We start from the raw sequence: 11,914 nt of genomic DNA, 5'->3' as shown, positions 1-11,914 counted from the left end.
TAAACTTCCTCATTCAAATGATATAACCGTATCATTAATGTTTCTACCATCAGTAGTTCTAATTTTGCCAATTTTGTATGTTCATGTATCAAATTTATTATAAATATTGTAGTGTTTAGTCATAGTTAAGAAACCGAGTAACCTCTGTAAATTAAGATTACAAATTAATGAGGGCCAACTCAAAATTTCAGCTAACGAAAATCGAGTGCTCTTGCTACCACTTCGAGCTCAATTGGCAAACAGAACAAAAGCCAATAAATTGTTTATCATCGAACTCTCTAGCATCTGTGACTCTAATCGGTCGATTGTAAAATAATTGGGTAAAATACAAATACTATAAAACAACTACTCGGTCTACTCGAATATTGGCTAAATTTGGCTAAAAGGTATTTTCTATTGATTAGATTGCAATCAGAATACAATTTAGCATCGATTAAGGTGTGTGTACTTTTTTGTTAGTTGGTTTGGTTATCTATTTGACAGCTGCTCAAAAGTTCTTCCCCGTTTGATGACTAATAAATTCCAAATAATCGAAACTTTAGAAATTTTCTAAATATATTAGTTGATAAGGGCCTTTTCCTGACGATTTTTCCGTTTGGTTTGTCTGTAAACCAAACATGTTTCCTGTTTGTTACTTAACATGACAATGCGCGTCATTTGATTAGCGCCACCCTTAAGTTTATTACTCATTAATGATTAATATTATGATGTCTATAAACTGACAGTTTTCAAATGAATTTAGTACTGTTTGAGTTACCAATTCCAAATAAATTTGTCAGAATCGTAGGTGACAACTGCTTTTACTTCCGTTTTATAATGAATTTGAAAATGATGTCATAAGTTTTCGATAATTTTTAAAGAATCGTAACACCAAAATGATAACTGTAGAAGTATATTAAGTATTAAATTAAACAAAGTGAATCGAATTTTTTCTTTAAACTAAAGGTTGTACTGACTATTGCTTAACAAAACGATTTGAAAATAAATCTACAGGGGATTATGATTTGGCATTGAAAATAGACTTGATTAAATAAGTTTACCCTTGATATATTAAGTTTACTTCATCAATATTTGAACGATTATCAAACTTTTGTCTAACAATAAGTAGTTCATGGTTAAAAAATATTAAAACTCAAGGCAAAATATTAAAAATAGTTCCTAGATTTTCTTCGGAGAAATACATTTAATGACTATGATATCGAAAATAGCCAAAAGACTTAAGGCAATCATTTATTCCAAGAACAGCCAAAGTCTCTAATTCTTATCAAAAGTTAAAGTTTATGTAATCAATACATTAATTAACACTAAAATTATAGATTTTTCATTTTCTATTTCCTTCTAAATATAAACTGACAATAAAATCTACCCTCTTACTTCAAAAATGAGTCAATTTGTTGTTTGGTTTTTGTTTTTTTTTGCTTTTCCATGAGTGTTTTGTTGGCATTATATTTTAAGTTTTGCCCTTGATGGCTTATACATATAAATAATAATTTAATTGCATTAAAAAAGTCTCCAAAGATGTGAAATCAAAACTCGGGATGAGTTCTCCTTCTCCTTCTCCACTTTTTGGGGGGAGGCCCCTAAGATCTGACGAGCACTTCGTATGAATCGATACGGACCTCCTCACCGCCGAATGGAATGTAAAGGCAACGATGCGATGGTTGAATTTTGCCAGGAGTGAAACTACCATTATAACTGCCACGGCCAATGTACAAGGCTTCACCATCCGATGTTCTGCCGCATACCACAGCGCCTGGTGGCACACTGCCCAGGGAGTCTGGTACCCAACCATAACCATAACCGGCCAACAATTCAAAGTCATATTTCACATACTCCAGTCCACCGTATGGCAAATAGGCGCAACCCTTGTTTGGAATAACCTTGGCTGGCACTAAATCACCTTCATGATAGGCACGGCCCACATAGATAGTATCACCATCGGCATCATGTCCAGCCAAAACAGTTCCAGGCACAATATTGCTGCCAGAAGATGAGATCCAAGTCTCGGGTTGAACCAGTACCTCATAAGCCTCTAGACTGTGCTGCAAAATTTGTACAAAAGGTTATTTTCTGCATTTGTTTAAAATTGTTCAATAATTGAATTAGCTACCTCCTTGCCGCCAAAGGGAATGTAGAGACAACGATGCGATGGATGCACCTTGCCGGGTGTCAGACTGCCCGAAAAGTATCCACGTCCAATATACAAAGCCTCACCCTCAGTTGTCTGGCCCACACGCAGGGCATGGGGTGGAACAAAACCACCAGATGCCGGTATCCAAGAATAATGATGTCCCGTCAGAATTTCGAAATCATGTTTGTTGATCTCCTCACCGCCCCATGCCACATAGGCCTGCTGTTTGCCTGGCACAATTTTGCAGGGCAAGAGATCACCATTGTGATAGGCACGACCCACATAGATGGGATCATTGTCGGAATCGTGTCCAGCGACAATGGCAAATGGCGGCAATGCATCATAGACATTGCGGGCAATCCATGTGTGATCTAGAATATACGATAAAATAAATGAAAGAAACTAATTAACCTCGAAGCGTAGTTAGACAAAAAGTTTTATATATATATTTTTTTTGGTTGGTTGTTTATTAATAGATAAGTTAGTTGTCAACCTGTAGGTACAGTTATGTCAGCGAAATCTTATCAACAAATGTCAACTAGATAATAGAAAGTGTGAAAGAGCTTCACCATAAGTCTCTAAGGGATTTCAACTGTCAGCTTCAACTAAGGCGAACACTTGATATCGAACTCAAGGATACATATTTCAAGAACTATAACTATTTATATATATTTTTCACACTTTTGCATATGATAACTAAAACGATGATTCGTGCTTACCCATATTTTGTGTTTTTATTTGTGTTTTTTTTTAAAGAGGAATATATACCAAAACGAAAATCCTCCGTTCTGAAACCTTAACCGGTCTGGTTGACTCTTATGACTGAAGTTTTTGCCTAGTCGGCAGTTGCGTTTTTAAGGCTGTTATTTCAACCTGTTATCATTTTGAAATTTGTTGACTAGAGTTAACCGACAACTGTTTTTTTTTCCCGATAAGATATCAGCCTAGGGCATTACTTTTTCCTCTCTTTCTCTCTCTCTCTCTCTTTCTCGCTGCATGTTTTGTCAAAGTGAATAAACTTGATACACCTGCGAGAATTCGTCATCGTCAATATTTGTTTATTATAAAATCGAAAGACTTGTCCCATAATGTAATGGCTTTTTACTTTCAAAGTCCAATAAAATCCAATATATATACAAACCTAAAACCTATATATACATACATATATAGTATAGGTGATTTTTAGGGCTTTATCTATAAGTGAGTGATTGCCAACGCATAGAGCGAAACTTATCTTTTGAACAATAAGTCAAAAATAAACTTAATCAATAACCACACCTCGTAAAGTAATTCACTTTCTATACATCATAAAATATATAATTTGGTTCAACTATTGGACTAGGTCCATTAGAATAGATTGATTTCCCATGAGATTTCAACTTACATCCTCCTTTTTTCCTTTTCTTTGCTTGCATTCCATTAAACGTCATTATTAATCAGTTAATGTCAGTTCTTCACTGACCAAAAAAGAGTACAAATGTTTAATGGTTAAACTGCAGTTAAATTAGCTGCTTAATTTGTGAAATTCGTTAAAAAGATATTTAATTAATTATATAAAAAATTTTGAGTTCACTGATGAGTAATAACTTAACATAGTTTATTTATATATAACTTAAAGCAAGCGGCTTACTTAGTTATTTATAATAGAAAAACAATCTTGATTACGTCAAAATGCTGAAATTTTTAGACTTCAGTTTTTTATTTTTACATTTTGAAGATAAATACTTTGAATCTTAACGAACCTTTGAAATTTTGTAGGTACAACTTTAAAAAAAATTGGTTTGTGTTGTTCTGTAAACCTTTTCTTAAGTTAAGAGTTTCTTTTTTAATAAAAATATCGTAATCAATCCAATTTCGTCTATCAGTAATCTTTATATTACTCAAGGCTTCAAAATAAAAAGGGCCTAAACTAAAAAAGAGAGAATTTTAGATCAGTTTTACTTTCGAGGAATGGACAAAATATCATGACATTTTCTGTGGATTAAGACTTTTCATTTAAGGTGCTAAAATATCTCACGATTGTTTGTTATGTGACTACTTAAATGCTTAAACCAGTTGTGAATTATAAGTATATGAAGCATTATAAGAAAAGAAACCTTACAATTCAAAAGCTCGTAAAATAAAAAGGTCTGAAGAAAAAATAAAGTATTTAAGAACAGGTGTCCTGAAACCACGAGATATCAAGACAATATTATATACAATTAATTTGATATAGTCTACGTCCTTGGTGCAGGTTATTCCCAAGTCGGTGCGACACTTGCTGAATTCACATTCATCTGACTCATCATATTTCTGACTCGCATTTAAATGTGCACTGATGCAAATATTGACTTTGGGCAAATCTGATAATAACTAAGACAAAACTACAGTTTCTTTTTACAAATTTTCAGTTTGAGGTTGAACTTTAGGTAGATAACTTGTTTCCTGTTAGAAAAAGATCCTTAAAATGGGTAACCCATTAGCCATTTCGCAGAACTTCAGAGCCCAAAACTAGAAGCCTTTGAATTCAAATGCATCACCGCCTTCAAAGAGAGATGACTGCACTGTCAGACATATTTCATTCAAAGCAGTCAAAGTCAGACGACTCCTTCAAAAGATCCTTTAGCAATTGGCCAGGAATTTCGCGAGCTACTGAGCAAGAAATAGTTTGTAATGACGGTACAATGCAATCAATATTTAATGCCATTATATGTATGTAATTTCAGTAAATTAAATTCTTGAAAAATAAACAATTAAAGTATTAAATTGCTTCCCTTTGACACAAATCAGTCAGCCCTCTCTAGAGAGGTCATTTGGCCAGGTGCCATAAATTTGGATGGAGGCCCCTAAAAAAATATTAGAAATTTTGGAAAAACAAACACCGCACCATCTATCTTTTGAGGCTCATTGTCAGATGAATTTTATTGAAGATTGTCGATTCAGTTGCCAAGATGACTAAGGGCTCTGACACCAAAATCACTTTCTATCAAACAAATATTCACCTGTTCAATTGGATATAAGATAACTTACATTCACCCCTATAATTGGTTTCATTTAATCTTTGCAATTCTATTGCATTTGTGAAATCAGTTGGGATAGAAAAAATTGAAAAGTCATTCACCGATCGAAAAGGTGTAAAATATTGAAACTGCAGCTGTTTGCTTTATTTTTTAATTTTGTTAAAAAGGTGTGCAAATAATAATTTTAATTAATAAAATGTGTTAATCAGATAATGGGAAATAACTAAATTACTTAAAGCAAACAGCTTGCTGGGTTCCTCGTATGGAGCCAATCCTTAATGAGTCATCGAACTAAATGTAAAAGATTTGCCAACACAGAATGACCACCCACCTATGAATAAAAATAGAGTCATTATTTGCAAATGAATAACATAATAACATTTGTTTCGAATCTATTGATTTAGTGATCGGAAATGGTCTTAAAAGTCTACAGTGTGGGTATATTATAGAAAAAAGACTCTCGAAGAGTCGGAATAAATTGTCCAACGTCTGGGTTCTGGACCATTGCGAGTATCGTCAATAAAGGGTATACAACAAACTTTTTGTATGGATTTTAAATGACAGAGACTTATGTATTTAATTTATTTCTTATATTTAGAATCTATTGGGTAACTAAATTCGCATAGCATTCCTTAATTGACACTTTCCCCTAACCCTTTCGCTTTTCTTGGGCATTCCAAGATAACTTTCGAATTTTGTTTCCCGTTTGAAGGCGTTCTATCTGATGAATTGCTATTGTGTCTCCGTCTCTTAGGTATGAACTATCGACATTGAGTCATTATTTGCAAATGATCGACATTGAAGATTTGAAGGATTCTTCAATCATTAAACAAGCTGGTCAATAGGTTTATAATTTAAAGTTAAATCAAGACATATGTAGATAAGATCAACAAATTTAGATAAGATATCCAATCTTATCGATCTGAAAAGGACCAAACCTGGTTACTAAAATAAAATATTATTTTACTTTTCGAATAAGCATAGTAGACCCTTTATTTTTTGTTATAGTAGAACAACATCTAGCTATATCCAGATATGACAAATAGAGCACTTGTTGGTATATGCCGCAACTTAGGTATCTCGGCAGACTTAATCCACTTACATAGATTACATACATAGTTAAGTATAATAAGTTAGCACACGCGTTTCTACACGATACGCCGACTCCTACAGAACAAGTAGAACCATGCCCTGCACCCCGACCAACTATGAAGCAGCAAGACGAGACGTAATACCAGAAACTGCTGAATGAGTTCCGGGTAGTATATCCGTCATCGTTAAAAGTTGCGTTGACAACACACACATCCCATAACCCCCTAGAAAGTACAATGTGACTTATTATCCACACTATCCACTTGTTCCATTAATGACTTCCTATACCTAGAGAAAGCACTTTAACGCTTGACCCAATATTAGTTTCCGAATCACTTTTCTATTCACCTTTGTAACCAACTCATTTCTGCTGACTTCATTGGAAAAGTGACCTACTCTCAACATCGGCCACAGTACGATCAATAGACGTTGATCAGCCCTCTTGAGATATATTTAGGCCCCGATCTCTGGAGTAGTCTTAGTCTTAGTTTAATCTGGCCTCGCAACCAGAAGTACATTCAAGTGATTAATAAACGAATTATAATTTTAAATGGAAGCTTCAGTGTAATTAGTTTCATGGTAAACTGGAGTCTTGTGTGTCATCTCCCATGTGTATCCAAAGGCTCATGGTAATGCCACACCTCCACAAGGAGACACGTAGATAGACGTGATAGACTCGTAACTGGCTCCCGAGCAGAAACCAGACTCACATCCATGGACCAGACTCGTACTTAAGGCTCGTAAATTATATAAATATTATATAACAAATTCAGTTAATATCTAGAAATAAAATTTCAACAATTTTTATTTGCCCATACATCTGTATTTAATAACTGCAATATGAAAGGATTTAGGGGTAAGTACCCATAAGCTTATTATAATTTCTTATCATTGCTATAAATTTCCCTTATAGGTAATTAGAGGCCGGTTTAATATGTCTGTGATTTTATAAATTTGGAAGGTCATTATTCCCAATAATGGATATATTCATACATTCATATGTCAATTTCTTAAAACTCAAAGAGCTATGGATTAAAAATGAAAGAAATTCAAATTTTGGGGCTGTGAATAGTTTTCAGATTTGCCAAATTCCCAATATTCTTAAATATTTGTATGGGATTGGGGAAATAATATTAAAGGAGCCGCACGTCAGCCTAAACATCAATTATTGCATCATCTTTCCTATTTTGTCCTATTTCTCAGTTATTGCATCATCCAAAATTCCTTCAATCTAAGGTTTTCTTTATTGATCGCTAAAACAGCAGTTTGCAGTTGTCAAAGAGCAGTGAAATCGGAAAGTCGTTTTTGTTGAATAGTTCATTGTGTTTCCTCGATCATTTTCAAAGTTAAAACTAATTAATTAACTCTCATTCATATATCTATTATCTTAAATATAATCACTCTAAAGTAAGAGGCAAAATCCGTATTAACAACCACAACATTTATATAATCTTTGGCAATATAGATAGGTCTCGGACTAACTATAGGTTAATACCTACTTTTAATAAAGTACGTCATTTTTATGAACTGTTATTATAATCCACAAAATTTCTTTATAGATTTGTTTATCGTCATCAAAATAAAGGGAAGTAGATGGGGATTCCTCCTAACTAAGGTGAATATAAAAAGGTGAATTGTAAAAATAGCGATAACCTGTTTAGTCATCAATCCGAAGTCAGATATCGAACTGAAAATGGGTCGTAAGTACATAAAAATATAATCAAACAAACGAAATATTATATATATTCTTGTGGTTAATATAGATTGGGTATGTTCATCTGCTGATTCTCTGTTGCCGCAAAATGCTTTCCATGCTGGCCATGATACTGACGGATCAAGAATCTATGTGGGCCGTACTATGTTTGAGGGTGATTTGGCTCCAGCCAAAGTGATACCGAACAAACATACCGCCTATGTATCCCATGGCGGAAAGGAGCATAATGTTATCCACTATGAAGTTTTGGTGGGACAGGCATACGCTTGGGCTCCATCCAGTAATGGGCGTGTACCGGGCCATGCAATTTCCACTGGTAAAACTCGTACAGGTGAACCTCTTTTTATAGGCCGTGCTCCCCATTACAATTCTTTGGTCGTCGGAAAAGTGCATCCATCCCATGGCTGTCTCTATGTGCCATTTGGTGGCAAAGAAATTTCAATTAAGTCATATGAGGTGCTAGTTAAAAAACTAAAATAAAGTCAATCTCGTATTAATAACTTCCCATTCTAATCTCGTATTAATAACTTTAGAAATATTTTAAATGTTGCCGATATAAAAAATAAACAAATTGTAAGGGCTAACTTATATCGCGCTGATGTCTGTATGGCCTTGCAAGTTTGTTTTGTTACTTCTTTTATATAAAGAATCGGATTTCGAAATATGGGACAAGAAACTTAAGCCGGAAGCAAATCGCATGCGCCATTTTATCGTATGTTAATATGCCAGCTATGTATACATTTTAGTTATTCGATATTGATTGAAATTGCCTGAATCGTATATCATTGTATGATTAAAAAGTGTTTCTGTTCAAAATTATTAGTTTCTATGAAATTTAAGACAGTCATTAATGAAAATATATGATGTATATCACTTTTTAGCTTTAAAAGTAAAAAAGTTATTGAGAAAGATCACTGTTAGTGACTTTCTATTTTTATGATAGTATTAGAGATATATAATCCTTGCAGTATATAGCCTCAGATGGACATGACTTTTCTTGGCTGTTCTCGTCTTGCTAATCAAGAATATATATTCCTTTTATGGTCGAAGATGCCTTTTTCTTCAGGTGGCACACTAATGATCAGAATTAATATACACTTTTTGGAAGAGTATATAAATGCTGCAAGCTATAAAGTTTTAGTTTTATTTATTAATATTAAATCAATTTCGCTTATCTTTATAGTAACGATTGGAGTAAAGGAACTAGATTATTACATGATCCACAAAGTATGCAACATATTTTTGTATTACTCCTCTTCTACTTAGGCATTTGGTTATTCTGTAGGACAGACTAGGTCCATAAAGGACCTGTTCTGAATCTTGGAACACCCCAAGATTATTCACTTAATTTCCATATTGATTGAAGAGAACAAGTAACAAAAAAAAATGCAATTTTAATGATAACATAAACAAATGTTAAAAAATTGAATTTATTTTTTTTTGTTTAATTTTTATTGCCCATTCATAATTTTGTTTGGAGTCGATAGCTCATGAAATAATAAAGTTTCCTCTACTGGAATAGCTTTCAGCTCGTCATCAAGATATTGAAGGGGATTCCACCATTTTAACCAACATTTATATACCCTTTTCACCATGGTAAACGAAATTGAAGAGGTGAATCGTAAAGTTAGCAATAACCAGTGCAATCATCAGTACAAAATCAGATATCATACTGAACGGTCACAACAGTTGAATCGCTAAAAATGGGTCGTAAGTACATAAACATATAATAAAAATGAAGGAGTGGCAAATTTCAAGTGGTTTCTTTTTGCTTATACAGATTGGGTACGTTCCTCTTCTAATTCTCCTCTGCCACACAACGCTTTCCATGCTGGCCATGATACTGACGGATCAGGAATTTATGTGGGTCGTTGTATGTACGAGGGTGATCTTTCTCCAGCTAAAGTGATACCCAGCAAACATGCCGCCTATGTATCCCATGGCGGAAAGGAGCACAATGTCAGCAGTTACGAAGTTTTGGTGGGTCATGGATACGCTTGGGCTCCATCCAGTGATGGGCGTGTACCACGTCATGCAATTTCCACTGGCAAAACTCGTACTGGTGAACCTCTCTATGTGGGCCGTGCTTCCCATTCCAATTCAGTGATTGTCGGAAAAGTGCATCCATCCCATGGCTGTCTCTATGTGCCATTTGGCGGTCAGGAGATTACCATTAAGTCGTATGAGGTGTTAGTGAAACATTAATAAAAAATATGAATCACTTGAAAAATGTTCAAATAATTCAAATGTTTGTGTTATCAAGAATAAATAGCAAGTGCCTAAGTAAATTCTTTTCTAAAATAGAATTCCATCCATTTAAATGTTTTGCTAACAATAGCGGAAATTATTTTCATTACTTATCAGGTATTGCCTATTTATACTATTAGACTTTCTCCATAAATAAGATTGCTTAATCCGTTGCTTATTCGTTCTTGAACAAGTATAAAATGATAAATGAAGTAACAATTAATAATTATTTAGTTTCTATTTCAGAATCACGTATACAAAACCCCATATTAGTCATAGTTTTAGAAACTCTATAGATAGTTCCATATACAACAAATTTCATTCACTTGACATGATTAGAATGTTAATATCAGACTGCGCCTAGGCGGAATGCGTTATCATGCGATAAGATTAGTTTAACACCATTTCCTTATATAGAAATATTTATCAATGAGAATAATAAATCACAGACATATCTAAAAAATATTTCATATGAACAGCGTAGAGTTTTTATTAGATCCTCAGAGGAGGAGCGAAATTCAAAGATTTTTTTTTTTACTTAATTACCCTATTTCCCCCTTTTAAACCCCCCGTAGATCCGCTACTCATTGTTGGTAATATTCACCCAATTGTCTTTTGTGTTATAGAACATTTATATTTTATTTTATATAAATTTTTTTGATTAATTGTATAATTTTTCATTTCTTTGACACGCAAATAATCACCAAGTGATTTTGGGTAACTGCCTTCAGCAGAGATACAAATTTAAAAAAAACAGCCTAAAAGTATGCAAAAATTTAGAGGAACAGATTGAATTATGGTTAAATTGCCAAGAATTAATTTTACTGTGATAGTTTAAAAAAAAAAAAAAACAAAAGACACGGCAAAAATTCGATGGTTTCCAACAACAACATTAGATTTTTAAATTATGGTTTCATACAAAATTTTTTGCGGAAGTTTTTCATCAAAGTTGCCATTTTTTCGAAAAGGATGTTTTTTCATTTGCTTCTAACTTCTAAAATATTCATTTTTTTACAAACTTTCTTCAGCGAATTTTCTTAGAATTGAAAGGACGACAAATGTTGGGATATCTAGCCTCTAAATCCGTTTGTTCCCGAGCTTTGGGACAATTTTTTTTATGTTTTCTTTCTCGCATTTTGCTAATATTGAAAATTTTCCATTCGAATCTGGATCATAATATGAGAATTTACTATGCTCAATGGCAGCAGAAGAAACACCAGACCTATTGAGTTTACGATTTATAATATAATTATTTAATTAAATTGAATTTATTTTAGATATGTATGTTAACAAAATGAAACTAACTGTATTTGTTTAGTATTTGAAAAATATTTATACAGTCGGTATAATAACGAAGCATCTACGATCATATAAAGTATATATATTCTTGATCAGCATAATGAAACGAGTTCATATAGCCATGTGCGTCCGTCTGTCCGTCCGAGCTACACAGTTAAAATCTTGCATGTAGGCTTGTATATACTGCAGGGGCTAGCTTCGACCTATATCATATAGCTCCCATACGAAGTCACGAACAGTGACTTAACATTGGTGAGCTTATTACACCTATAAACGATATAAATTTGATCAATTGGACTATATCATATAGCTCCCATAGGACCGATCGGTGGAAAACAGTGACTTTGATCAATATCTTGGTTTTTTCCTATGCTAAGATTGTTGGCCGTTCTTTCGCAAACATTAGCCTTTTTAGCTTGAACATTTTTCCAC

At 33.6% G+C, this 11,914-nt stretch overlaps 2 protein-coding genes across 3 annotated transcripts; one reads left to right on the top strand and one right to left on the bottom strand.

The window, feature by feature from the left end:
• Positions 1-1,402: 1,402 nt before the first annotated feature.
• LOC6638249 lies at positions 1,403-3,685 on the bottom strand. 2 transcript variants are annotated; one of them, XM_023176516.2, is made up of 3 exons: positions 3,516-3,685; positions 2,111-2,502; positions 1,403-2,042 (listed from the first exon to the last, which is right to left on the bottom strand). In XM_023176516.2, exons 1-3 carry the CDS (start codon positions 3,559-3,561, stop codon positions 1,581-1,583), a joined length of 900 nt encoding a protein of 299 aa, XP_023032284.1. In that variant the 5' UTR covers positions 3,562-3,685; the 3' UTR covers positions 1,403-1,580. The 2 variants fall into 2 exon arrangements, with proteins under 2 accessions (XP_023032284.1, XP_002061348.2); XM_002061312.4 differs by lacking the exon at positions 3,516-3,685 and adding an exon at positions 2,851-2,933.
• A 5,912-nt stretch (positions 3,686-9,597) lies between these two features.
• Positions 9,598-10,224, top strand: LOC6638250 (natterin-3). Its single transcript, XM_002061313.4, has 2 exons — positions 9,598-9,646; positions 9,717-10,224. The coding sequence occupies exons 1-2, from the start codon at positions 9,640-9,642 to the stop codon at positions 10,139-10,141; spliced, it is 432 nt and encodes a 143-aa protein (XP_002061349.1). The 5' UTR covers positions 9,598-9,639; the 3' UTR covers positions 10,142-10,224.
• The last annotated feature ends 1,690 nt before the right edge of the window (positions 10,225-11,914 follow it).

The sequence above is a fragment of the Drosophila willistoni genome (genome assembly GCF_018902025.1).
Source record: "Drosophila willistoni isolate 14030-0811.24 chromosome 2L unlocalized genomic scaffold, UCI_dwil_1.1 Seg139, whole genome shotgun sequence".
Classification (NCBI taxonomy): domain Eukaryota; kingdom Metazoa; phylum Arthropoda; class Insecta; order Diptera; family Drosophilidae; genus Drosophila; species Drosophila willistoni.
Note: the sequence above shows the minus strand (reverse complement) of the source record. Positions and strands in the feature narration are given on the sequence as shown.